Source organism: Panthera pardus, unplaced genomic scaffold (assembly GCF_024362965.1).
Source record: "Panthera pardus isolate Hobbes unplaced genomic scaffold, ASM2436296v1 HiC_scaffold_16, whole genome shotgun sequence".
Taxonomy (NCBI): domain Eukaryota; kingdom Metazoa; phylum Chordata; class Mammalia; order Carnivora; family Felidae; genus Panthera; species Panthera pardus.
In genome coordinates this window covers 5,591,236-5,617,170 of record NW_026526721.1, presented here as the reverse complement: position 1 = coordinate 5,617,170, position 25,935 = coordinate 5,591,236, and the positions used below count along the sequence as shown (strand labels likewise).

General features: G+C 47.3%; 1 protein-coding gene across 2 annotated transcripts in view; it reads right to left on the bottom strand.

Moving 5' to 3' along the window:
- Positions 1–25,935, bottom strand: part of DSCAM (DS cell adhesion molecule) — a 699,778-nt gene that overhangs the window by 42,054 nt on the left and 631,789 nt on the right. For both annotated transcript variants that reach the window (XM_053903059.1, XM_053903060.1), the window contains exon 16: positions 16,596–16,666. In XM_053903059.1, the coding sequence (XP_053759034.1) occupies positions 16,596–16,666 (71 nt within the window). The remainder of the gene's footprint in view (positions 1–16,595; positions 16,667–25,935) is intronic.

Genomic DNA, 25,935 nt, shown 5'->3' with positions numbered 1-25,935 from the left:
CCTAGGTGCCCCCAGAAATGAGTTTTTAAAACAAGGTCCCTGGCCTCGTGGAGCTTCCACTTTAATGGAATGTTCCAGAATAAAGGTGTTTCCAATTGAGAGCTGCATGCGAAGGGGGCCCACCAATGACAAGAAGGCAGACTTCTTTCCTTAAGGCACAAATTGTTTTGGAATCATTTCATGGGGATGTAACCTGGGCAGGGGTGAGGCTATAGTTGGCTAGTCTCTGCTAATGACAGAGGGTCTGCTGAGTCGAAGACAGAACATGTTAGCCAACATCTTGGATTTTTAAAAGAAGCCAAACTCTTTACAATTATAAGAGCAGCACAACGGTGATTTTGCAGGGAGGTTTTGCAGACTTTCAGGCAGTCAAGAGATACTTACTTGTGTGCAAGTGTACATATGTGAGTATTTGTATTATGTCTGCGTGTGCATTGTGTGAGTACATGTGTGTTTGCATACGAGTGTGTGCAAGTGTGTATGTGTGCATATTTGTGTTTTGTCTGGTGTGCGTGTATCTGTGTGTCTGTATTTCACTACAAACCGTGGGCTTAGAGCCCTCAGGAGCATGAGGACTTTCTCTGTCCCCCAAGTGCTGACAATCCAACTGGAGAGAGGGAGTAAACACTTAGGAAACCAGAGAGACTCTCAAGTGTCGAGTGTCCGGCCCTGGATGCGAAGGCCAGCAGGCGTCCAGGAAGCGGCAAACTCGGAGCGGTTGGAGGGGGCCGTTCCCCGTGGACTTGGACGGGTGGCCAGGGCTCGGGCCTGGGAGGTGAGGACATAGTGCGCGGTGCCTGCAGAAAGCGGCTGGGAGAGGCAGGGTGGCCGCAGGAGAGCAAGGGTGTCCAGCACAGGGCAGCCAGGAATGGTGGCTAGGGAGCAGATGGGGCGGGGCTGGCTGGTGAGCTAGTCCTTCATCAAGGGCAAAGCGCGAGGCAGCGGCATCCACACAGGGAGAAGGCAGAAGGAGGTTCTGGGCAGCATTAATGAATTTCAGCAAATATTGATGAATTGCCTAATAGGCACCCTCCCAGTGGGATTATACCGCCGGTTACGCTGGAGTGTTAGTCTGAGCTATAGAGGAGCAGTAAAATCACATCTTTTAAAGCAAGTTTCCTCATACTTGGTTTTCTTGGATTGCAGCTGTCTTCCTCAACAAGCAGTCTGATTTCAGGCAAATACGTAGATCCGATAGAGATCCGATGAAACAGGCATGTAAACCAGTGCGTTCATAGTCAAGTCGGCACCGTGGGATCCTGACTCGAGATCTTTTTTATAAGCACAGCTCTATGCAATCTTGTTTTTCCAGTGATGAGCTATGACTTTTCACTTTGTATGAAACCGGATCGAAAGAGTTTCGATTTTGAGAATTTGATGACATGGAAATTGTTTTACCACAACCCCTGAGTGGCATTTATATCATTTAATTAATTAATGAAATTAATTTCCCTGCAAGAGTCATCTCTAAGTCAAATTTAAAACAGGTATTTCTTTTATTTCATGTAGTTTTAAAGTGTTAAATACAGCATGGGGCGTCTGGGTGGTTCAGTTGGTTAAATGTCTGACTTCGGCTCAGGTCGTGATCTCACGGCTCGTGAGTTAGAGCCCCGCGTTGGGCTCTGTGCAGAGAGCTCGGAGTCTGGAGCCTGCTTCTGGTTCTGTGTCTCCCTTTCTCTCTCTGCTCCTTCCCTGCTCATGCTCTGTCTCTCTCAAAAATAAATAAACATTAAAAAATTTTTAATGTTTAATACAGTGACCCAAATATAAATGATACATATTTTTTAAGATTAGGTTTAGACTCATTAAATATTCTAATTTTTCAAGTGACTCACTGTGTAGGTTTAAGACCCCCTCAGACACTAGGTCAGGATCCCAATACGGTGGTTACGCATCGGATCAAGAAGCGAGAGAAGGGAATAAAGGCAATTTCCATCAGAATACGTTTACATAGCACAGCAACCAATTTAGCTAAACCTTCCAGAAGTAGAGGAACCTGCTTGCTGACTTTTAGCTCCTTGGGTTTGGGAGATTAATCATGCCTGTGATCTGGTTGCATGGGTAGGGTGGAGAAATCTTCCTTTTTTCCCTCCCATGGGTAAGAATACATTCTAACTAGCGTAATTATGCTAGACATTTTTAAATCAAAGGAACATTTAACAAATCACATGAAGAGAAAGCATTGCTTGCATGCGCAAAAACAAGGCAAAATTCTAACTGTATCAGGCAGAGTTTATGTTTTATCATTATTTTGTATGCTGAGCGGTCAGATTTCAACTTAGGGATGTGTTTACATGAAAGAAATCCTTGGAAACACTGAAAAACTCTTACCTTTTTACAAATCCATAGAAACAGGATTTTTGTACATTCAGTATAGGAAATGTTAGGGACTGTGGTGCGCATTCCAAAGTGTTTTGAAAGTGACCCTGGAGATTCTCTCTGGTTTGAATGGGCAACAGGCCAGTGGGGACAGGGGGTGTGGAACAGTGGTGGCCCCTGAATCCATTTGTCTGGCAATGAGCTTCACATCATCCCAAGGCAAGTTAGTACATAATACCCTTTACTTTCAAGTTTGTTTGCAATGATGCTTTAAACATCTGAGCCTTGGAGCATGTGTTGACCTGGGATAAAGGTAGATGTATGTAAAGAAGAAATCCTAATGTGGAAGATGGTTTCAGAACCATCAACCAGTTTGATGTTAAATAGCATCAAATTGTGATCGAAAAAAAATGTTTTCATTTGTTTCATGAAACTAAATGAATGGAGTTAACGGTGGAAGAAAGGAAAAAGAGGAAATCAGGTAGAGATCTTGAATCCGGGTTGCAGGTTACTGAAGAAGGCAAATTTCCTAAGAAACCACTTCGATCATGCCCCTTCTCTCCAAATCTCAGCTGTACCTGTAGTTGAGATTTAACAAGGATGTTCCTGGACGTTCCCTGATGACCTAGGGTTCTCTCGGGCTGCTGAACAAGCACGGAAGTTCTAACTCTCTTGCATTTTCCCATCTCATGAGCCTCTCCCCGCTGCTCCCCCGCATCAGAGACTACTCCTCTCCCTTCTCTGTCAAAACCCAACTCATTCTCCACCGCCAGCTCATCGGTTTCCTTCGACTGCCTCCATCCACGTTCTCTCTCCTTCAGCCTCTGGTTCTCTCTCCTTCAGCCATCGGCTCAGCAAGAACCGATCACTTCCATCCCCTCCTGTGGCCACCGGTCTGTATCGAATGTTGGTTTCCAAGGACCTGAATGCAAGCTCCAAGCGCACAAGGATTCCCACAAGCATGCCTGAAATCTCACCCACTCACTCGTCTAAAACGGGACTTCAGCACAGGGGACATTCTCAGAAAATGTTACGGTAGATGCAGAAGAGAAGGGTTTTGAGCACGGATGAGGCTCAACAAAAGTGACGGGTAGGAATGACCTCAGTTGCAGGTTTATAATCTGACTGGGTCCAGGGCTAATGGGAAAGGCTTAAAGATGGACGAGATGCCCGGAATCAGGAATCACGATACAGGCCTGATCAGAGGCCTGGATGAGCCAGTACGGAAGGAGGTCTCAGGAGCACCGTGCAACTTAGATTCAAGCTGAGAGCTGGCTTCCACGTGGTCACTTAGTGTGGCAGCTCACGCATCAGGATGAGAGATCCAGGCAGGATTTGGAAGGGTCCGGCTTCATTTTCCAGGACCCGTTAAAGCAGCAAATAGCATTCAAAGAACCAACTTATTTGGACAAAGTGATCTTTTTATTTTCCTTCTTAAAATAGGTATTCCAGAAAGTTTGCTCACTTCCTTAGCCAGCTGATGGGCTACGTGTTTCCATAATAAGGATCACTTGAGGCGCCTGGGTGGCTCAGTTGGTTAAGCGGCTGATTTCAGCTCAGGTCATGATCTCACGGTCCATGGGTTTGAGCCCCGCGTTGGGCTCTCTGCACTCAGAGCCTGGAGCTCCCTTTCTCTCTCTGCTCTTCCCCCACTTGTGTTTTGTGTTTTTTTTTTCTCTTTCTCTTTCTCTCAAAAACAAACAAATAAATAAATAAGAACATTAAAAAATATACAATAAGGATCACTTAAGGCAGACCCACAGATTTAGACCAAACCTCACCTGCCAACTAGTCCTCTTACTACATACTAAAGGAAGATTCTGGAGAGTAAGTGAATGGAAAAATGAAGAAAAAAAGAACAAAGCAAGGAAGTCTAAAGTGGAGGAGGGCCCCCTTCACTCTATATTGTAGAATTCAACATTCTGAGTCCCCTTCCGCACTGGAAGATGTTGTTATTTACAGATGGCTCTGATTTACGGGGGGTTCTGTTCCTCCCTTCTCTCAAACCCCTCAGAGTGTGCTACAGTTCCACGAGAAGCCCTTCTCTATTCACTATTGCGTTTCTCATGTAGGGGTTAATTATTTTTCCACGTTGAATACTACTCTTCCTTTCATTTGCCTTTGGATCCAGTAATGAGCCTGGTTTCTTTCCATGTGCCTCATTTATCTGCCATCTGGGGTACTCTGTCCCCTTTCTGGCCCTGGCATTTTCTTCCTCCTTTAGTCTCCCTAAACAGCCTTCTTTCATCCTTCTAGGCGCCCTTTCTCCAGCCTCCGATCCTCCCCTGCCAACCCCCACTTCCTTTAAGAAACTGTCTCTTTTGATCTCCATGACAACAGTAGCACCTTGTCAATGGATCTGTGTGGTTTTGCAAGTGCCAGTATTTTATGCATTCATCCAAATCAGCCTGGGAGCCGCAGTGGCAGATGTAGAGGTCTTTGAAAAGTTGGTAAAAACAGGGATGTGCAAATGCTCACAGCACCATCAAGGACGTGAGTGATGAGAACAGGCATCTCTTCTTTAGAAAACCACTAGCCGGGGCCTGTTTCTGGCACGCTCCCCTCCCCCTTCCCACCACAGGTGAATGGACTCTGCTCATTGCCAGGATTCACCTGCCGGCCAACCATGAGAGCTAAAAACCTCTACCGCAGACTTCTGCATTCCAGGAACACCACATTGCTCAGGCCTGTTGAGTAACTCAGGTGAAAAATGAATCGCAAATTTTCCTTTTAGATTGTTCCAAATTCACTTAAAATGAAACCTGTCCTCATTTCCCTTTATTACAGGGGTGGCGGTCTGTCTTTTCTCATGTTCGTTCATGTTATCCCTCCAGCCCCCTTCCCTGCTCCCCAGCATAAATAGAGGCTACTCAGTAAGCTTGCGCAGTGAACGGATGCATTAAATAGAGCAGTAGGGGCTGGTGCCTCTCCCATACAAGTGGACACCTGCAAGTGAATCCGTGATTAACGCAGAGCACTATGCCTGTGGTGCCCAAGGTTGGCACTGGGTAGCATGGAAGGGAAAAGAGAGAGGTGCCTTTTCCCATTGTGGGCAAAAAGGTTCCCGAGAAGGAACACTTCCCCTGAGCCTAGAGGAAGACCAGCCGTTGCTGGAATGCAGTCGACCTTCCCTGCTGCACCCAGGCGAGATCACAAGAGATGACCCCAGAAGGAATACCTCCGAGGGACCCTTCAGGAGGGATCTGTGATGACTGTGGGGGGTGGGGATGTCTGGAGTGGGGAGAAAGCTAGGGAATCCCCTCTGAATCAGAAACCCGCTGAGGGGTAGGGGTGGTGATCTGTGTTTTCACAAGTCCTCCAGGGCATCCTGATGTATGCTCAAGCCTGAGAACCACTGTTGTTGTCTTGGGGAGTCTTTACAGAGTTGAATGTTGGCCTTGCTTGGGATGGACAATGTAGTTAAACAACCACTGATTCCTTAAATTTCAGGTCACTAATAACCCATTTTCCTGGTCTCTCTGTGGAACCAAAGGGAACACAAGCAAATAATGACGGTCAGACCTTCATGGTCCCGTGAGTGGCACAGCGGGGAAGGGGCTCTGCTTCACACGCGGCCTCAGTTGGAGGGGGACCACGCCTTGCTGCACAGACCCCTGGCTGAGCAGCCGCTCTGAGTGAATGGACGGTGGGTTTTGACGAAGCGATGTCCAAGAGAAGAGGTCTGCGCCTTGTCTCTGCACGAAATACAGTGTCCACGCCGTGTGTCTCCTATGAGGGGTACACATGGCCACGTGGCACCCTCCCCAAAAGTTACTGTCATCCAGTGGTCAGGACAGAATGAAGGGTCACATGTTGTGAAATACAAAGTGGACATGTGATCTGCCCATGAGACGTGCTTTGGAACACAGAAGCTATTCAGTTCAGGGCTGAGAAATTGACGGCGAATGACAGAACTCTGAAATACACACAGTATTGAGAGGCCAGGAACTCTGACTTGTAGCTGGTAGTTACTATTCCAGTCAGATTTGGCAGCTGGGGAAGAGGCAGGGGCCAAGCGTATGCGCAGGCTTGGAAAACACATGTAGAATTTTAGAAACAGGCTCTTACAATTTTATGGGATCAAACTGAGGTTAACTATTGCATAACAGGACTTCATTTATTTACTTTCTAAAGTGTGGGGTGGCTCTCATTTCATTCATTCATTCACTCAGGCATTCATTCATCCAGCCAATAAACATTTGTTTATCGCTCCTCTTGCTGGGTCCCCTCCCTTTTCGGAATGTCACTGTCCCTTCCATCCTACCCTGTCTGATAACCACACACAGCATTTCTCACCAGCCAGAGAGGCTTATCCAGCGGTTTCTACCAAAGACCTAACAAAGGAATTCACAGCACATACGCAGACCCTACTTGATTTTATATGTACTGGCTCTGAGAGCTGGTCTCCAGAATATCCCACATTTAATGTCAGGGCCTCTAGATGTCTAGATGTTTCTGAGAAACAGAGTTGGCCAGAGGGGTGATGACTCGCAGCGTCCCAGAGTCTGCGAGTGGAGTCTGTTGGAGAGAAATGGCATGGAGAATGAAGGAGCCCAGGTTCATACGAGGGAAAGAGCAGGGACAGAGTGGGGAGGGGTGCAGGAGACATCTCCGTTGGCCAACAAGGGATGTAGCCAGGGCCCAGCCAAGAAAGAATGAACCTGGAGACTGTGATGTTTGGGGAGACAGGTCCCACCTGAGTGTCTAGACATTGCGCAGGCAATGGGGATGTAGAGGGAAAGGAGTTTTGGTTAGGACGTCGAAAGAGAGCGTGTACCAGTTTGTGAACACAGGGCTGGGACCCCAACTATTTAGCAACACCTGAGTCATCTCAAAGGGCTTGGCTCCTCCTATGCGGACTAGAGGGTGACAACCTGGGCTACCTCCCCTGTAGGTAATGGGAGCCCCTGGGGATGGTAGGGTGGCCAAGGAGATCTGGGGGCACAGTTGGTCCAGATCTGCTAAGCAAGTGCAAAAGGCAGTGTTTTCAAAGGTATTAGTGTCTTTGTAGAGAAATGGTCTGCCTCAACCATACGAAGAGTTGCTTCTGTCACAGTTTTTGTAACTTCTGCTATGTATTTTCTATCCAGAAGAACCAAAGAAGATCCAAACTTCACAAGGAAGTCCTTCAGTGCTTTAAATCTTGGTTCAAAGAGCCAAGGGACAGGAAGCTTATTTGTGATGTGTTCCAATTGCATACGGCTGCTTCCCAGGCGTTGCCTTCTTCAGTAAAGCACGGTTGACAAACTATGGTCCAGGGGCCAAGTCTCTTTGGGCATTTCTTCTATATGGCCCTTAGCTAAGAACGTATATGCTTTTTACATTTTTACATGGCTGCAAAATTCAAAGGAGGGAGAATATTTTGTGGCATGTGAAAATTACGTGAGCTTCAAAGGTCAGTATGTCTAAGTAAAGTTTTACTGGAGCTTGGATGCACTCATTTGGCTGTCTGCTTCTGCCCTCCAGTGGCAGAGCTAAATGGTTAAGACAGAGGCTATAGGACTCACAAGGCTGGAAGTATTTACTCTTTGGCCCTTGACAGAAACGGCATACAGACCCCTGTGGGACACAATGTTGTGGACTGAATCAACGTGCAGGGTAGAATTCATGGGTTGCACTAGAGTAAGCTTTGTTCAGCTTACTCTAGAACAAAGTAAGATGTGAACACGGGGCGGGGATGGGAGGTGAGCAATGGTGTGAGGAGACGCACCTCTGTGACAGGAGGGTCTGAGAGGGGCCAGGGTTGGGGCTGAGTGTTTGATGGAGTCAGTCCTCCTCCTTGCGGGGATGGCAAAGTTCTAACGGGTCCTATGAGAAGAGCAGCAGTGCCTGCATCAACAGTGGACTTTCGATCATGGGTTTAGTATCCACCGTCTACTCTTTGTGTCATGATTGAAGCACACGGCCCATTGCTTCCACAGAGCTATTAAACTTGGCTTCTTATTCGTGCTTTGGTAATGAAAGGCATTGGCCTCAACTGAAGGACCTATGGGCATGAACACTCACGAATGGGTAATGGAAGAGAAGTGTTGAGAGAGTGTTCAACAGGATAGTCTCCCCTGTCAGGAACATGCTATCCTGGACATGGGACCCCCCAAGGGACCAGTCTGGTTCTCAGATGGGGGATGAGGCCGACACATGCCCAAATGCAAAGAGAGCCACAGGTCCTGTGTTGACCCTGGAGTGACCCTGCACACTCTATACCTCATACTTTCCTTCCTTGGGGATTCTGACTTCCAGAAGTCAATAATATGCCTCCTGAATTCTTCTGTTATTTATATAAAAACAGGGCTGATTTTCAACTGTAGATGGTTAACTTCCAGAAAAAACACAAAAAATGGTAATATATCTTTAAAAGGTAGAATTGTTTCATTGCCCATATTTCTGTGATTACTCAAAGCGCATAGCATTTTTATTTCACATCTCAACTTAAACTTTTCAAAAGCATGTGCTAACGGGAGGAATCCATCACAAGAATTGAAAGAACGTAAAACTAGTTTTCAAAGAGATTTCTACAAAGAGGAGCTGGCTTTAAAAAAAAAATTATACGAGATAGAGTTGATTGGTTACATCTTACTGCATTTAGTTAAATGCATTTGTAGTGGTGAAATGAATCTGAAAGCATACGTTGTGTTTTTCTGTTTGCTTTCATGTTATCCTGAACACAGAATGTGGAAACTGGATACAGGACAGTCTCCTACAGCAATTGGCTCATGCTGTCCTGGCCAGAGTTCTTCCTGAAACAGACCACAAAGAACTTTGTCCAGCCTGGTTTTAAATGATAAAAGCAGCATCATATTTCTTCCTTTGCCTTAAGAGACATGTCCAGGACATTACAGGTGTCATCTGATGTCTGTGCAATTCTTGGTCGGACATGTGTTCCTTTATTTGTTTGATTTTTTCATTCTAACATAGGTGCCCCATTTATTAACTTAACCACCTTATTTGATTTCTCTGATAAGATGAGAAATGTCATCAGCAAGATGGCTTAATGACTGCTCTCTAGGAAAATCAAGCAAATAAAATGGTGTATCTTCATTCACTCACTTGATGGGTGCCAATTGGTTTTATGATGGTTAGAACCATACTCACTGTAGCTAGATCTGACTTGCTCTCTGTTAAAAGCAGAGTTAGTATTTTATGAGAACCAGTAAAACTAAATACGAGGCAATCTTATGACTATTTTTCTTAAAGTTACTACCTAGTCATTCATTATTAGATTATTTAAAATAAAATTTTTATTTATTTGTTGTTGCTGTTGTTTTTTGGGGTTTTTTTTTGTTTTGGTTTTGCTTTTTGTTTTTTTGTGTTTTTGTTTTTGTTTTTGTTTTGTTTTTTGGTAAGGCAAATTTCACAATATTTATATTTACTGGGATGTATTGGTAGCAGAATGGGCTGTGCTACCCAGAGCCACCTGGGGGCCAGCATCCTGCATAGGGATCAAAATTGAGGCTGTCATTCAAGGGTTCAACCTGCATATTCTAAAGTGTCATCATGCCTTTTATCCTCTCTGTTATCAAGTCAGTACTGATAGATGATGAGCAGGGAAGATAATACTCATAAACAAGTCCATTCGCTTATGATAAAATAAGAAAAACTCTCTGAATGGAACGAGTGTAAAGGGTTTGAGTTTCAGCAAAGACAAAGTAAGTTGCTTGAGGTCATTTTTATCAGGTGTGGTCATGGGAGTAATACGTGATTTTCCTGAAGTCTAATCTATTACTTTTTAAATGATATCCAAGTATTCTTACTATATGCAATTTACTTGTAGAGACATTTAACTTATGTTAATCCTCCTTGATGCATGATGAAATGTCGTCAAGTGATATTTTTGCATATACTCTTATTTTTTCACTAGAAGTAGTATATATTCATACACATATGTCCCTGTAAAATTTCATAGCTAAAATTATGCATAGTGTACTTAATAGGCAATTAAGTAATTTTTAATATTATTCACTCATAAGCAATTTTTATCCTAATGTCCCATCTTAGTTATTTTATTTTTTTTTTAGAGAGAGAAATAGAGAGCATGGGTGGGGGAGAGGGGCAGAGAGAGAAAGACGGAATCTTAAACAGGCCCCATGCTCAGCAAGGAGTCTGACACGAGGCTCGATCTCCTGACTCTGGGATCATGACCTAAGCCAAAATCAAGAGTCAGACGCTCAACCGACGGAGCCACCCAGGTGCTCCCCACCTTTTCTCCCCTAATGTCCCACCTTTACAACCTAATTCACTTGTAAAATATGATGTTGCTGTGTTAGACAAAGAAAGACCTGTAGCTGGTCATCAATAAATGTCCAGAACGCTCTTTTAGCTCTAACTTTGTGATTGTTATCATTATTCTTATTTGCATTTTTGATAATGTTCTCTATGAAGCCAAAAATACCTTCTTTCCTCCTAACACTCTTCGCTAGCAGTTTATCACCTAACATCTTTGAAACAGAACAACGCAAGTGCCTCTGACGTCTTGTATTGTGTCATGTTCATCCAGCCTCAGTGTGAAACTTACAGAACAAGCCATCTGAAAGGATTGCCAGCTGGTGAATGGAGATGGCCTTGATCCTAGTCCTTAGTCCAAGCTCAATTTGTGTCCTGTCAGGGTCAATTAACTGGAGCCGTACAATGGGATGTCCCTCCTATGCTGAGTTCCAGCCAATCTCTCCAGCATGCCTGGTGTCAGACCTGGACCCACACTCCTGGCCACTAAGCAGCCTTTGGAAAGCTGGCCAGCATCTTTTTGCTGCACTTGGGGGCTGGGAACCAAGAGAATTGCCTGCTTAGGTTGGGAGGTCAGCCAGGACCCTTGGGCAGTCTGGATCAAGGCTCTCCCTGGGACAGAGAACTAGGGTCAGTGGTGAAGGCCAATCACACAGCTAAACCAGGAAGGCTAACCCAAGGGGTAGATGGAGAGAGATGCCAAATATATGCCAAATGAAGCAAATAAGCAATGGATGGGGCTGTTAAAGGGATTTGTGTATGTTATACATGTACAAAAAAGTAAGATGTGAACACAGTAAAAAAAAAAAAAGGTTTCCAAAAACAAGGTACTTCCTCTTGATATGAATATTTTAACATGAATGCAAGCAACAGAAATTGTTCACGTGTTCATTTAACACATATTTAAATATAATTCTATGGGGGATACAGTGAACAAACAAAAACAAGACAAGATATGCCCTCTATCCTCCCAGAGCAAGTCAACTGTAAGAAGCTGAGAGAGAATACTCCTAGGCTATGTGGATGCCAAAAACGTTTCTAAATCAGCTTGGATTTTTCTTCTCTTACTATAGGGGAAAGAGCCTGGCTTGTTAATATGAGAAGGGCTGATAGTTACTTAAATATTTGTAACACATGTTGGTCATCGGGATTTTTAATAAAGCTGCTGTAAATCCAACTCTAGAACAAATTGATTAAGAAATGTAAATTCTGTAATTTTTCATAGCCTGAGGATTAAAGTGAGAAGCAAGAAATGAAGTAAAATTAATTTCAAGGCAACCCTTTTCAATTTCAACTGGTGTTGGAAAAAGGGGTGTTGACTTACTGGTCCAGTTACGCTAAGGTTCAAGTTTACAGTTGGAAAGAAAGAGGGAGAAGGTAAAAGTTACATTTTTCTTCTCTCCTCTAACACTAATGTCGGGTGGAATTTATAACATGAGGTTGGAAGGAACAGGACAAGAAACTAATATTTGTTGAACTTCACTTGGGCCCAAGCTGCAATCTTGGCATTTCAAGTACCTTAGCTTTTCGGTTGCTTAGAAACCAGTTGGAAAAGCTGCGTGAGGGTCCTCAAGTGGATAGTCCCCAGCCCTCAGATTTTGGGCAAATCCGTTTAACGTCAGGAGTTTGTACAAAACTTGACGTACTCGATACACAGATCTAATGGCATAATGTATGCAAAATTGAACACAATGCCTGGTAGAGAGCAAATGCTTCAGGGATCCCAGCCAGGGAATACTAGCTATGTTCTAGAAGGCTGTCTTTTCCAACACAGCAAGCCATTTCCTGGGTAGGGGGATTTAGATGCAGGAGTCAAGGGGAACCTGCCATTTATTAAATCATTATGATGAAAGTCACTGGCAAGAAGCAGTTCTGTTTTTAAATGACGAGCTAAGCCATTTTCTCATTGGAAGAGCTCATCTCAGAAACATACGATAGATAGATTGCAATGGTGCTTCAATCAGTGGGAATTACTGGGGATTGTGGAGATGTGGCGTTTGGTTAAAAGCATTCTTCAGCTTACTGAAATTTAACCCCCTAAATACGCGATGTTCATATTTTATGGAAATCAGGTGTCTCTTTTCCAACATTGTTCATTCTAAATGAAATCCAGCCAGAGGGGTGGACACAGAAGGGGCAAGAAAGGTGGCAAAGTCATTCTCAGGGACCTCTCTGGAGTCATCAGTTTGACAGCTGTTTTTAGCACGGCAATATTGAAACAGCTGAAAATTCCGTAGTTTTCGGATGGCCTGCGGCTCTAAACGGACTTCTAGTTTTAAACAAAAGGAAATATTTACGTCAATAGGAAAAACAAAAAAACAAAAAACCTCTGCCTTAAATTGCATCCTCTGGAGAAGTGTTTTAAAATACCTGTGATAGTTAAATATTCCAGATGCTTAAGGTTTTCTGTTATAAGCACATGCAAATAGCGGGCAATCAAACTGTCCTGCATTTGCAATAAAATGGAATCCATGGATTCTGAGACTGGCCAGAAGAGAAGGTGATGGGCACCTTCAAAAGAGACTTGTTCCGTCGGGATTTTGACACTTAGGGACACGGACTGAAACCGCAGTTTCCTGACAAACCAAAGAATTCTCCTTTAAGTTTTATGATTTTGCAGGTACTTTATCAAATCTGTTATCAAAAATTGGTAGCTTTACATATTTGTTCTGATTTTAAGGAACGCCAGCAAAAACATGCAGTAAATTGTATTTGCTTCTGCAGACCCTTCTGGCCTTTAAAGGGTTGAGGGGGGAGCCAGAGCTAGAAAACGAACCTTTAGTATCATTTATTTTTATTTATTTAGAACCACTGATGTTGCCTCTAGAGTTGCTGCCAAGGTGCGGCTCAGCATTTTTATTTAATTCCAAATACGTAAAAGTATTAAAAGCCCGATTTAATATGGCCCTGGTTCTCGGACATCTGCCCGAAGGCTGACATTTGATGTGACGTGCAAAGGGCCATTTCCTCTGACACCTATCACAAAATTTGTGAACCATTATGGCCACTCGGTTTTCAGTAAATTACAGGAGAAGCCCATTGGCTGTCCGTCTGCCCCACAGAGCAGGGCTCACATCTTTGGGTGTCCACCCACGGTAGGCTCGGGAGAACCTCACTGTAGCATGGGTTAGACCCTCATGATAGTACAGCCTGAGGCTCGGATTTCCTCATAGCTGGGGTGCCTTCTCCACGGCAGGTGCTGAACGATGGAAGGCTTCAGAGGCCATTGTGATATGGAACATCTATGCTATGGACCTCATCATTCTCAGCTCACAGATGTCCTCAGCCAATCATTTGTTCATTCACTCATTCATGCGTGCCAAGGTCACTGGGGACCGAAGATGGATGAGACACTCCCTGACCTTCAGGAGCTCACAGAACAACAGAACGTAGAACAGAACGTAGAACCCGTGTGATGGGGGTCTCCCTGAACTGTCACCAAGAGTGAGGGTGGCACAGATGCTCCGATAATTAATTCCACTTTGGAGACGCACACTTCTTCACAGAGAGTCAAGTCAGAGGGACCGGGCAGGCAGAAGGGGGAACATTACAAGCGGTGTTGGCCATGACCCGCAAGGAGGAGGCAGAGGCCAGCTGTGGGCACGTCAAGGGCCCATTGTCACTGGAGGAAAGCAGGGTGACAGCCTGCAGCCAGTGCTGAGTGGCCTGGCGAGCCCTATGGGTAGACCATTCAGTGGGCCCTGGGGAAACTTCACCAGACTTGAAAATTTTTAAATTTGACTTTTCTTTGGTGAAAGACATGGCTGGATAAAAAAGAAAGCCGTGTTGTTTATTTTGTTCAACAGAAGGGGCGTGTCACAGGAGCACTGCTTACACAGTAATTAAACGAACTTAGTCTCCAGCTCCAGTGTTAAAGAAAGGCTGCCAAAGTGCCCCTGACCTTTAAGAGGTCGAGAGCCTAAAATGGCTGTTTTCCCACCAAAGCCCCAGGGCTATTCTCTCCTCTGTCTTCTCTCCACGGAGCTCACCTTCTACTTCCGTCAGCTGTCCCGTGACCCTGAATGAGTGTCCAGCCCAGTCCTCTCACAACTTGGGGGATTTCTATCCTGCTGACTGGCGCAGGGCTCCCTCTCTGGGGAAATGTGATTTCTCTTTCTTTCTTTACTTCCTTCTCTCTTCCCTTTTCTGATCAGTCTCCGTACACAAGATATAAATCTGGGACTTCTACACCATAATAACATCAAGGCATATTTTCTCCAATGTATCATCCTTTACATATATTTTGGGTTGCAGATAAAAGCACAATTCAGTTGAATCGGGGACGCACTTCCATTACATAATCAGGCCAACAGGAAATGCCAAGCCAGCGAACGGTGGCCCTTACCTCGTTCGGTCTGTTAAGTCACCTGTGCACCTGTCCGCGTGCTGACGGGCCACACAACGTCGGCCCGCTGCTCCGAGGGAAAACACTGAACCATGCATTACGATCGGCTCATGACCTAACGGAAGCGAGGCTTTCTTCTAAGAGCCCACAACATGGTCATTCTTTTGACACTAAGAAGAAATGTAACTGCAATTTACCGATTTTGGCTTTTTTTTTTCTTCTAGAGGCAGAAAGGACGCAATGCCTCTTAAAGTCTCAAAAGTTTCCATTTTTCGGTGTAGGAGCTCTGTGGACAGACACTTTTCTCATGAGGGACCAGAACGCTTTAGGGACCGCAGGAATAGCTGGTGTTTTCCGGTGGCAAAGTGTGAGATGCTGCAGGGCCAGTGGAGGAAGCCTCACAGAGCCTTTGAGCCCGAGTGAGTCAGCATTCCGTCTGTAGCCTGGCCGGGATGCGTACGGGGCTACGGCTTGCTGAGTGCCTTTTATTACACAGCGTGTGATGCTCGCAGCTGGCGGACGTGCTCACAGAGACAAACACCACCCCCGTCCCATGCTGCTTGGCCTGCACTGTCCGTCTGGCTAAACGGTCCTGGCTTGCTGTCCCCCGGAGCCACAGCACTGGCTAGGGGATGTAAGAGCTCGCCGCAGGAGGGCTTGTGGCCTTAAAGTGCGTCAACACCACCATGACAACAAGGATCCTTTGGTGTTATGGACGCAGCTAGCTCACTTTTCTAAGGAGCTGGGACCGGAAGGAAAACAGCAACAGCAGGTGTGATGAGTGAGGTCTTCCCGGGTTTCAGGGGCGAGCCCCTTAAGGACCCCGCTGTGGTTGTCGACTTCTCCTCTGAGATGGAATGCAGGGAGGGAAACCAGAGCTGGAAGAGCCAGTGCAACTTACACAAGTTGGCTCCAGCAAGAATATTCTGGATAGAAGGGATTGGACCTACAGTCATCAACGGTAAGAGCACATCGAGGGATGACTAATCCCCTAGACAGTTTCCCCCACCACGTTAGTGACGTCGGGCAGTGCACCCAACGGGCCGCTTGTGACCAGCTTGTTCCAGGACATTCACCAACTCTGCTTCCTCCGCCAACAGCTTTGCTAGGAAAAAACATGCCAGCCAGACGAAATTGTGCCCAGTGGGCAGCTGTTCAGTTTGTCGCTCAAGCTGTGTCTCCCCACGACCGGCTGGCCAGCGGCCGGTCCGCACCTGTGGCCACTTGCGGCCACTGCTGCCTCGGATGGCACCTGGCTCCCTGAGGGGACGTGACGGGCACTGTCCGGGACGCCGCGAGCTGGTGGAACAGTGCCGGCAGGGGTCCATTCCACCGGCTCAGTGGGCTTTGTGCCAGTCTCTAATGTGCCGCTGGGAGAAAAGCCACTAGAAAAAGCCCCCCGCCCCACCGGACAGAAATGAGACGCGCCGGCCACATCTGTTTCACTCTTTGTGTGGAGACCAGCTCTTAGGACTCCATCAAATTCCACACGTGGAAACAAGGCAAAACGACCTCGCTCTTTGTGGGTACAGAATCGGCCGCACGAGTGTTCAAAACGGGGATACACATATTCGATTTCAAGAAAAGGGCTGTTAATCTCATTTCGCAAAACAGAAGTCGTACGAAATGTGAGTGCCTCGGCATCCTACCCCTTAACACGAGTGAAGGGCACACCCCGCGCAAAAAGCGTCAGGAATGCAAGTGTTTTTACCTTCCAGGTCACTCGGATGCTCTGAGATGAGATGGGCTCCAAGTGGACTTCCTGAGGTGGGCCGTCAGGAGCTGTGAAGACCAAAGCCCACAGGCCCGTTAGAGCCGAGTTCCAGAACCGACTGAAGTCTACACAACACGCAGGCCCAGAAGGCGCGCCCCCCCCCCCGCCCCCCGCCACACCCCCTGCCCCCCGCCACACCCCCCGGAAGCACAGAGAAACGTGTTTGCAGCTTCAGGGAGCAAATCAATTTGGCAGAGTCACTGGGTCCTAAACTTACCCCGTGTTTACCCAGTCCCAGGAACAATGAACCTTGGAGACGCGTCCTTCTGTCGCCTCCTCACCACGCCTTTGACGACGTGATTAATAAACCCTAAGTCTGAGCAAGTTCACAGGTAAAACAGGAAGTTGAAAAACAGCATTTCTTTTATAAACCTCTGCGGTGGCTGTTGGAGCGCCCTCTCTTTCCCTTGGAAGCTCGTGTTTAGCGACATGGTATTGGGGCCACGCAGGTTGTTCAGAGCTATTGGGGCAAAGCAAAAAAATCGGGATTCGTCTGCCTTTGAGTCTCTTAGACGACTTTAGTTTTTCGCACTCTCTGACTAAAAAACTCTCGTTACCCAAAGTCTGTCGCCTTGGAAGGCGGAAGAAGCAAAGTTGAAGAGTCAAAGCGTGCAAGTCGCATCACCTTATTTTCAACGGTTGTAGAGATTCCGATTACATTCCAGTTCCAGTCGGTCACTTAGCGTGAGCGACGTGCCGGCACTAAGCACACGGCGTAGAACTCAGAGGCGGAAAATATTTTTGTCCGCCGAGAGTTCGCGTGTTATCAGAACGGCGAATGCACGCTCTGGGAGAAAACCCACCGTACGGCAGACCAGATACTCAAGTGTCTTCCGAGAAGTGGAAGCAACTGGTAACCCAGGACTCCGAGGAAGAGACCCCCTCGGATGCAAACGTGCTGTCAGAATGACAATTCTGTGATCCCTGCTGAGCTGCACAAGGGCCACATCTATGGACTTGGAGATGCCCCTTTGCGGCAGGGGAAGGAGCACGTGGCAGGTAAGAAAGCAGAAACAGTGAATGTGAACTGGTCTGAAGGGTTCGCAAGTCAATGGCAGGGCTAAGATAAAGGTCAGATCAGGGGAGAGGGGAGGTCAAGGGAAACCTGTTTCCCTTGATTCAGGAGAAGCGTGAGCCATACTCGGATGGAGTTGCCAAGCTGGTGGGTGTCTAGGTCTTTCTGCCTGAGTTCAAATTCTGGCTGTTATCACTTAGTAGCTGTGTGGTACTTTGCAGGTGACTTAATTCTCTGTCTGTTTCCCTCGTTATTTAACAGGACAATAAAATGCATGTCCTAGGATTGCTGTGAAAATCATGGACTCTGTAAATACAAGCAATAATAGTTATTACCATTGAGTGTTTTGCATAAGGGGAAGTAAAGGGGGAAATTCACACAATGAAAAGAAAAGGTACACTTGAAGGAATAACGTGAGCACAGACGCAAGGGCTGTATCAGGAGCAGAGGTGGTAGGGGTCCCAGGGGGCGTCGGAGCAACCACCTCCGGGTGGGAGGAGGGAAGAAAGAATGGGGATGCTTTCGGGGGACTTGCTGGGTGAGGGAAGCAGGCTCAAACCTGATTGCATTTTCCCAGCTAAATCATAAGAGGCAAGGTCAGGAAGTCAGAATTGGAGCAGGAAGGAGGGCCGTGGGCTTTAGGAACACACAGGCTTGAGGAATGGCCTGCGGAAAAGCGTGCCCCATACAGCACAGAGGAGCAGGGACCCCCAGTTTGGCACATGAACATGACATGGGGAGAAGATCATGTGTGGGCCTTCATGAGGCCACCGACAGGTGCAGACGGAGTGTGCAGGTGGGCTGGGGTGAGCAGTGCACTGGGCAGGAAGAAGCTGGCACCCAACTTCTACTGGAGGACGGACCACAGGACCCTATGACTCCATACAGGGGGGAGAAGCGGGGGTAGGGAGCTGACTCCAGAGGCCAGGGCTGGTGGGACCAGGAGAGAGTAAGAATGCCAAGAGGGGAAGACGATTTTCCAGAAAAAATGGTTCCTCTCGCTTTAGAAATATGAACCAGGAGGGAATTGGAGATACCGGGTGTGCAATGAGCAGCTGGAAATGTTTACAAGGGCCGGGAGAGAGAGAGAGGAGTTGAGTCTGCACTTGGCTTCCTTCCCCCATGCCTCCTTCCGTCCTGCTCACGCCAGCCCTGAGGTCTGCCCTGTGGGTCTCCTTTCTGTGCTTGGTCGGCCGCTGTCCCCACGGAGGCTCTCAGCCTCACCCGACAGCCTGCTCCAGCCCCTCATCTATGGCTGGTGCCAGTTTCTTTCTTTTTTTTTTTTTTAAATTTTTTTTTTTTAACGTTTATTTATTTTTGAGACAGAGAGAGACAGAGCATGAATGGGGGAGGGGCAGAGAGAGAGGGAGACACAGAATCGGAAGCAGGCTCCAGGCTCTGAGCCATCAGCCCAGAGCCCGATGCGGGGCTCGAACTCGAGGACCGTGAGATCGTGACCTGAGCTGAAGTCGGACGCTTAACCGACTGAGCCACCCAGGCGCCCCTGGTGCCAGTTTCAAAGGGGACATGGGCCGAGAGCAGCCTTCAAACCACTCAGTCATCATACTGACTTCCCGGTGTTCTGTGTCCTGTGTCTTGCCTCCTTCTGCACACTTCCATTCTGCACCCCCATCCCCCACGCACCCTCATGTCTCAGCTGCCACCAACATCTCAGTGGAATCCAACCACATCTGCCCTAGGCAGATCTGACCTTCTCCCCCGGAGCTTTCTTTTCCCTCTGTCAGTGTTGCCTGCCTGCACCTGTGTGATGCCCACAGTGCACCCCATCTCAGCATCGGGACCGTCACAGTCACTGTGGTGCTGGGTACACACGTAGACTGTCTTCCCCTAGTGGACTCTAAGCTGAACAGCCTCCCGATCCGGGTCCAGAGCAAGTCCCCGCTTTGAAGGGGAAAGAAACGTGCAGACACTGAAACAAAGAGCACAGTTCTCTCTCCCCAGCAGGTCATGGGGACGGTTGGTTCGCCATGGGTGCTGTGGCCTCTTGGATCCATCGATGATCCTCCAATGAAAGCAATGTGCTAGCACTGAAGGGGACTCCAGAGCAGGGACCAAGGGAGGGGCTGGCCTCCAGCCACCTGCCATAATGGTTGTCATAGCTCTGCACCTAGATTCTGCTCACAGGGTCAGGCCTTGAATGCAGGAGCCTTCCACAGCAGCTCCAATGAATACCCGTGGGACAGGTTTCTCCCACATTGATGATTCTGTGGTTATCAGGAAGCACGGGGTTCGGGCCTGAAAATCCTTCTTGGAAAAATTACTTTGAGGTCTGACAGCTATATACTGGTGCCGAATTATTTTAATTTAATTGTGCTACATCAGATTTCATGAGGATCCCATTTGAGAGGCACAGGAGACAGTGTGGGGACAGCCCCGCATTCTGCGTCCTCTGGGTGTGTCTGGGCCGTGGCCTGTGGTGTGGTGGCACACAGTCTCAGGCTTCACATCCTTGACGACATGTAGTCAGGCTTAAAAACAAAGATGTGAGGACAGTGTTTATAAAATGGCCTGGATTTTATCAGAAAACATGAAGTCAATAATGCAGTCATGAACTGGGGAGGATTTGTTTTTCCAGGCTGGTCCCTTACTCTCCGAAGGCCCCCCCACCCCAGTCCCCGTCTCTAGGACAGACCTGACCATGTTTAAGAACATGGCACCTTTTTATGTAGCCTAGTGGTTTGTTAGTAACTCATTTATTGGTTGGCCTATTCTCTGAAGGGAATGGTTTCTGACCTCCCCTCTCTTAAAAATAAAGTGATAGAAGGGTGCCTGGGTGGCTCAGTCGGTTAAGCGTGTGACTAAGCTCAGGTCATGATCTCATGCTCCGTGAGTTCGAGCCCCACGTCTGGCTCTGTGCTGACAGCTCGGAGCCTGGAGCCTGCTTCGGATTCTGTGTCTTCCTCTCTCTCTGCCCCCTCCCCCTGCTCATGCTCATGCTCTCTCTCTCTCTCAAAAAATAAATTAACATTAAAAACAAACAAACAAACAAAGTAATAGAAAAAAAAGACAAGGGAGGAAAGAACAACCTACACACACACACACACATTAGCGCCATGCCCAATTAAACTAGGACGCATTTTTGGTTTTTTGAGCATTGAATTTTCCACTCTAAGTTTCTAAAGCATTATAGGAAAAACCTTTATTGAAAAAATTAGTCTGCTTTTGGAATTTGCATGCTTTCCTGAGCTGTAATTAGCCCCCGAGTCTTCATCTCATGGCAAACAGAGGATTTCTGTAAAGTTATAATCCAAGGCAGATTGAAATCCCAAATGCTGAAAGTATTCAAGATCAACCACTAGGTCCTCATTTATTTAACTAACTTTGAAAATCGTGTTGACATCTGACATTTAAGAATTTATGTACATGCTCTTGAACTGAAGCTATCACTATATATAGAAAGCATAGTTTCTTCTTTTTTCTAGCTTTTTCTTGCAAGCTGGGAGGTAAGAATTAAGAATGAATGTGATTTTTCAAAACAAACACTCTTTGTATTTCTATAGAAGCCCAAACTGTTCAACCTGCAAAACGATAGTAAGTGAAAATGATATTTCAGTTCCTCATGTTTTTCCTAGGCAAGGCAGCCTTTACTAATTCTGTCTGGCTCAAGACACAATGATGACGGACCCTTCCTAACTTCCAGACACGCAGACCTCTGCTCTTGATTTCCTCTTACGGGCACCAGGGCTGGCCTCTCATCCCTGCCTCCTGACACAGCCCCTCTCCTTCATCCTGCTAACCTGACCCCTTGTGGCTCTCAATGGACAGTCTCCACAGACAGTCCTCTCTCTCACTTCCCATCAGCAGATACCAAGACTCCAGCTGTGGCACACCCCTCTACCCTCGGAATATTCTCTCCTCCACAAAGCCATCTCCTGGCTTTATTCAGACTCTTGGAACCAAATCAATCATTTAACCTGGCTGAACCATCCCAGTGGGAATCTGTTCCAAGTTTCCACCTCTGGTTCCCTTACTGGGGAATTTACTGAGGGCTTACTCTGCACAGGTCCAAAAGTAGGCAAGGACTAGATATAAAAATGGGGTTAAAAAATGTCCAAGTTGGGGGGGCATCTGGGTGGCTCAGTGTATTGAGTGTCTGATTCTTGATCTCAGCTTAGGTCATGATCTCAAGGGCCTGAGTTCAAGCCCCGCACTGGGCTCCATGCTGGGCATGGAACCTACTTAAGAAAAATAAAAAAATAAGGAAAAAAAATGTCCGAGGGGCAACTGCACAATTCTACCACACATTCACTTCTGATGGAGGTATTGGGCATGAGAGCAATGTTCTTTGCTGGGAGAAGGAGACAAAGACAGTGTTTAATAAAAATCAAATTAACCAAAGAACAGTTGACCCCTACATGGGAAAAAAAGGAATTCACTTAATAACTATTTATCAAGTGAATAGTTTATTAATTTAACTTTTTAATTTAAGACTTATTATGTGCCAAACAGTATTCTAGGTGGCTGGGATGCAGCAATGAACCAAACAGGCAACTATTCCTGACCTTGTGGGAGGGACTAAAAATAGCTCATAAACAAAATAAATTGGTAGATTATATGCTATGTGGATGGCGAGTGATGCTATTTTTAAAAAATGAGAATGTTGAGGAAGGGAGGGGACCTAGTATGCTTGAGCAGGCAGTGGGTTGGACCAAACACCTGAGGAGTTGTGGGAGGAGGGGGAAGAACATTCCAAACCATTCTAGAACATTCTAGGTTAGCCAGTGAGGGACTATAGGGCATGGATGAGGGACAGCGAGGCAGCCAATGATTTGTTTGGTTTAATTCTCAAAGTCTTTCAGTGGAAGCTGAAGAAAAACGACAGCCACGGGGGCAGATTGCTAAAGGCTCAGCGGCAGGGCGTGCCCGGTTCTTCCCTGTGGGCAGACGCTGTGCACTTGACCGCCTTCTGGAAGAACACGGTTGATGCCACACTGGGTCCTACTGTGCACTGACCTTCATGTATACTGTTACACGTGGATGCCTTTTATTCCTTAAGCCCTCATCATATCCTCTCCCTCTCAGCCCCCAGCTCAGCACAAAGAGGACACTCTTCCTCTGGATCACATCTTGTTTCTCTGGACTGTGATCAAGCCTGACGCCCAGGGCTGTTAACTTAGCACCAGATCCAATGGAAACCCAGCGACTCCATGTGGTGACCCTTCCGTCATCCTGACCTTCTCTCCTCTGGTGCGTCTGGAAAAAAATTCAGTGGTTTCTCTGTGAGCTCCTGCATATCTGAACTTCTGCATTCTATGGGCAGTTTCATAACAAAGACAGTGAAGGGATCAGCCACCCAACCTCGGGCACCGGCGCTGGTGACACATAGCGTTCGGAGCACAGCTGCTAATGGGGAAGCTGGTCTTGGGTGAGGGTCAGCTGTGGACGTGACGCGACGATCGGTGTTGAAGGAACTTGGTAAGACAGTGCGCCTCCGGTCCATTAGGATCTAATCCCATTAACTCTTGCCTGTGTCCCTACTTCCTCTCTCTCCTTCTGCTCTCTGAGGGGCTAGAGGCTGCTGAGGGAAGTCAGGAAGACAGCTCTAGACAGTGAGACCCCTGATGCATGTCAAGCATATACCAGGGTGTCTGACAAACGCATCTGTGAGCCCTCACATGAAAACACACTTGGGACTGTGGCATTGGAACCGTGCTATTTTCTAATGTTGGGTAAGGACACTGTGTAGGTGGCAGTGACACCTTCCGCACTAGGCTTTGTGACGGAAGATACAGCAGGAGTCCAGAACCCACATTCCCACCACGGCCTAAATTAGGGATCTGTAAACTTTTAAAACAATTTTATTTATTAATACTTTTGCGAGAGAGAGCGCGCGCACAAGTGGGGGAAGGACAGAGAGAGAGGGAGACACAGAATTGGAAGCAGACTCCAGGCTCCAAGATGTCAGCACGGAGCCCGATGCAGGGCTTGAACTCACGAACCGTGAGATCATGACCTGAGCTGAAGTTAGGCACTTAGCCAATTGAGCCCCCAGGTGCCCCTGGGATCTATAAACTTTTTACGTAAGGGGACAAGTAGTAAATATTTAGGCTTTGCAGGCCACAGGAGGTCTCTGTGACATATTCTTCTTTTTAAGATGAAAAACCTATTCTTAGCTTGAGGGTTGTAAGTGGGATTTGGCTCATGGGCTGTAATTTGCTGAACCGTTACATGAAAGAAGGGTGGGGCGATGATGAACTCAGGGGAGTATATGGTCAGCCTCCAGGTAACCTCTGTACCCTTGGCCCCAGCTGATTCTTGACAAGCAGGCACTCAGGAGGAATTGTTACTAGATTTTGATCTGAGTTTTCCAGATTTTAAAAACTGACACCTAAATTCAAAGATTGGCACGCTAATAGGCAGACCCGAGCCGAACACACACTCGGGCCTGCTGTGCTGTGGGCTGCAGTCTGTGACCGGGAACAAGGCCCAGCCCATCAGGACAGGGTCAGGAATCTCAGGCTGCTGGCTCTGGTGATGCCCGTGTCTTAGCTGGTGCTCGGACACATGTGGCTTCCTCTTCCTCCACCTTCCACCCCTTCTTCCCTTTTGCCTCTCTCTAATTTTCTTCTTTTATTTTTTTTAATCTTTACTTATTTTTGAGAGAGAGAGAGAGAGAGAGAGACAGAGTGCGAGTGCGAGAGGAACAGAGACAGAAGGAGACATAAAATCTGAAGCAGGTTCCAGGCTCGGAGCGTCAGCACAGAGCCCGACGCGGGGTTCGAACTCACAAACCGTGAGATCATGACCTGAGTGAAGACGCCTGACCGACTGAGCCACCCAGGTGCCCCTCTCCTTTTCTCTCCTCATGAGGCCCTTCAAAGCTTCAGTGCAAATATATCCTCATCGCACACACAGGGGGTTCACCGTTATACCCACTCTAACACAATCGTGTGAGGCATCTTCATGAATATTCCTCCCACATCAGAATTCCATGAAAGGTCTGCCTTGTGCCAGCCACACATGAAGAATGAGACCTGAGCAGCATGTAGCCCCTGATGATGAGGGGGGTCACGGCATCATCCGGGACACTGAGCTCCATGGAGAAATGATGATATGCCTCAAAGGCAACTGCCAGAAGGACTCCTGCTTGTGCTGGGGAGGAGCACTAATGTCATCCAGGGAGACGGGAACTTGGTTGCCCTTCCAGACAGAGGACTCAGCACACATGCACAGCATGGCAGGTGGGGGGCAGCAAAGGGCCAGAGGAAGCCGAGTGCAGCTTCCAAGTACAGGGGGTGTGGGGAGACCCGGACCTAACTAACCACCTCCCCGACTCATGTCCCCACCCAGGTGGGTACTGACCGATGTCCCCCGGTACCTCAGACTTGGGCAATGCCTCGCCATAAAAATGAGCGGGTCTACAGATTCCGGAAGTTTCCATCTGAGGATTCTTACTGCCTGAGAGGTGAATGTTTTTTTAATCTATTTTTGAGAGAGAGAGCATGCAGACAGGGGTGGGGCAGAGAGAGAGGGGGACAGAGGATCTGAAGCAGCTCTGTGCGGATGGCAGCGAGCCTGATGTGGAGCTCCAGCTCACGAACCGCGAGATCGTGACCTGAGCGGAAGTTGGACGCTCAACCGACTGAACCACCCAGGCTCCCTTGAGAAAATCTGCTTTTTAAAATTCCAGCCACAAAACCTATGCACCCAGACAAAGCCAAATTCTGTTTTGAAGCTTCACTCTGTTCCACCTGCTCCTCTCCTTGCATCTTCCCTTCGCTCATCTGAATAGTAAATGAGCGGGGCTGGCGGGAAGGAGCAGCCGACAGCAGCCAGCGTGCAGGTAAAATCCAAGAGGCCGCCCTGGAAGCCAAGGAGGTGGCTTCTGCATCTGAGCGTCTGCAGAGATGCTGGGAATCTGTACTGCAGGCCGGTGACCGGCGCGGCTGTTCGCCTGACCGCCCAGCCCGGAGGGACGCGCTGCCATGGCAACGGCCAGCTGCAGCAGAGGCCACGCAGAGCCAGAGAAAAGCAGCAGGATTCATAACGGCGATCAGGAAGGCAGCCCCAAGATGCACCAGGGGAAAATACAGTTTTCTTGAGAAGGCTGTCAAGACGGGGCAGCGTTAGGAAGGAAGGAGAAGTTTGCACAGTGCGTCAAAGATTACATTTTGGGGACAGTGTGTCTTCCCTAAATATACAACGTGATGACATTCCAGGAAGTTAGTGGGTTGTTGAAATATTTAAATAAAATTCTATTTCTGCAGGAGCGTGTTGATGCGCATTTCTCACTTGTTTGAG